Source organism: Entamoeba invadens (assembly GCF_000330505.1).
Source record: "Entamoeba invadens IP1 unplaced genomic scaffold scaff_1105074724957, whole genome shotgun sequence".
Taxonomy (NCBI): Eukaryota; Evosea; order Mastigamoebida; family Endamoebidae; genus Entamoeba; species Entamoeba invadens.
In genome coordinates this window covers 14,511-17,313 of record NW_004191594.1, presented here as the reverse complement: position 1 = coordinate 17,313, position 2,803 = coordinate 14,511, and the positions used below count along the sequence as shown (strand labels likewise).

At 22.0% G+C, this 2,803-nt stretch overlaps 1 protein-coding gene across 1 annotated transcript; it reads right to left on the bottom strand.

The window, feature by feature from the left end:
* Positions 1 to 6: 6 nt before the first annotated feature.
* EIN_372950 (Gal/galnac lectin heavy subunit) lies at positions 7 to 507 on the bottom strand (the record flags this gene model as incomplete). Its single annotated transcript, XM_004182678.1, has 1 exon — positions 7 to 507. A coding segment is annotated over one exon (501 nt), but the record flags the coding sequence as incomplete, so codon positions are not given.
* Positions 508 to 2,803: the final 2,296 nt, after the last annotated feature.

Below are 2,803 nucleotides of genomic sequence, written 5' to 3'. Positions count from 1 at the left end.
ACATACATCATAGAGTTCATTTCGTGTGTCATAATTTAGTTTTTTACTCAACAAAACATAAGCAAGAGGACTTTTTGCAGTATACTGGTAACACACTATTCCATTTACATTCACTGCTTTCAAATGTGAAGTGTCTGTGGGGTTTGCCATCCAATCTATTTCAAATTTTTGAATGGGATAACCGTACTCTTTTTGACAAAAGTCCTGTGAAGGTTGAGAATCCAAATTGGTGAATGAGTTGACGTTGTTGTCTTCATTCATTATCTTCTTTACCCAAGTATCTCCTTCTTTTCTGGTCCATACAAAATGTCTCCAAGGTTGCATTGCAAGGTAATAAAATATATCATATCCACCTTCATAAGAGTGTTGCCAAGAACCAGCATTTTTGCCTCGGCCCATTCCACCAAGATCATAATAGTCTACATCTCCGCTAAACTCATTCAACGGATCTGAACGTACACCAAGAAAAGTAATTAAAGCCAATATAACAATAATAATGTTTTTCATTCTGAAAATTACAGGTTGTCAAGTCTTAAATATTTATAAAAAGGTTGGAATAAAACAAAAAGAACATATTCTTTTTTTACTTGTCTCTTCAAGGAAAAAACAATTGGTCTTCAAATAATTTATTAACTGTTATTATTTGGTTTTGATGAAACATATTTTATTTATGAAATAAGTAATGAATAGAGAATTATAATGGAAATGTTGCCGACAAATTAAAGATGTTTTGTGGAAACAAAAAAATACCTGTTTGTTCTATAATTAACTTTGATGGAACAAATTTATTTGAAAGCTTCTATAAATATTTTTTTGAAATTAAAACAATTCTAAATAATAATAATAAATTACTATATTTTTGAAAATATATTTTTTAAAAAACCAAATTAAAATTATGTATTTATATAATTATTGTCTTTTTAAGTCATAAAGATACAATAACAATTATTACTGTTTTAATATTTTTAAATTATTTTTAAAAAGTTTGTCTTGTAAATTATTTAAATTATTATAAAAATTTGTAAAATTATAAAATAATAATAATTTTATTAATTATCATAATATAAAAAATAGCAGTAAAAACAAATAATTTTAACTAATTAAAGTAATATCAATATAAAATCTGTTTTCTATTTAATTTATTATTTTTATAATATAATATATTATATTATAATTCATAAAAAATAAATAATATATCATATTTATATCATAATCATATAATATATAAAGTTAATTTAACCTAACGATTCTTTTTTTTTCTTTTATAAAACATTTTTTTGAAAAAAATGTTTTGTTGATGAAAACGCAAATACCTTTAGTGTTTTAATTAATATATTTCAAAAAATTAAAGAAAAAAGAAAAACCTATAAATTGTTTGCGTGATTGGTTTGTTTACTGTTTACATTTCAAAAGAGTCGTCACAAGGTAAGTTTTTTTGTATATTATATCAAGTTCAAAAAAAAATTAAATTTGTGTTTTATTTAAAATAGTAACAGTATTGTAAGGTTAACTATACATGTTAGTTGTTTTTTAAATATTTTAGAAAAAAAAATGTGTGAAAATTTCAATTTGTTTTATAAAATTTAAAAAAGCAATTCAATGAGCATTTTTTTAATTTAAATAATATCTTGATATATTCCATTACTTGTAGTTCGAAGTTTAAAAAATGCCATAAAAAGACTGACTGTTTTAAATTAAATATTATTTTATATTTTATTATACAACAAGTTATTCATTCCAATGTTGTTTAAATGTTGCAAAATACGTTTCATTGTTTTCCGGTTTGTTAACTGAGATATTTTTAACAACCTTTGTCTTTTTTATTCAAAATCCACTTGTACGATTTTCAATGAATCCAAAAACGACTGTCAAAACAAAATGCAATATCATTAATAATTTTAATCCACTTTAACTAAAATAGAATGTAATTCTAATAATTCGTTTTTAATAAATCCACCAGTTGCTTCTAAAAATTTCAAATAAAAAATAAAAAAATATTTTATATTAAAAAATTCCATTCAACATTTTTGCTATTTTAAGTATATTTTATGATATTCTTAGTGTTCATTTTTATTTTTAGCTTTTATTTAACAAATTTTTGTTACATAATTTGTAAATTTCATCCACAACACAACATGTAAATGTTATTTTTAGAATATGTTGAGTTAATATACCTATTTTTAATATTTATCATAACTTTACATTTAAAATGCTTAAAGATGAATACACATTCTTTGCGAAAATAATAATAGTTATAATAGAAAAAGTCGTTGACTTTTTAAATCGAGTTGTCAACAATCACAGCTTGATGTAAAACACTCCTCACTTAATGTTTATATCGAATGTGTTTGAGTTCCGAAATATACTTGCAACAACAACAATAATTGTTTATAATTTAAACTAATTGATATAATTGTTAATATATTAAGTTTCAATAATATTGAAAGGATTATACTTCGAAATATTCGAATATCATTACAAAATTCAAACAGTATATGAAAATCAAAAATGATGCCTTTATTTTTAGGATTATCTTAAAAATATACAATCATAACCAATAATAATGCTGACAGGTACTCACAGTTTGTGATTCACATTTTGGAATTGTAAAAAAGCAACAACACAAAGATGGGTATAAAAAAAATTGTAAAAAAACTCTTATGAAACATTAATTATTTTATATATTTAAATTCATTTGCTTTTTAAAATTTTTAAATTTTTAAACTTTTTAGTTTCATGTTTGAAACAAATCTGAAAAATTTCTGTCGAATTTATTTTTGGTTAATTTTACCAGTAAAAATGA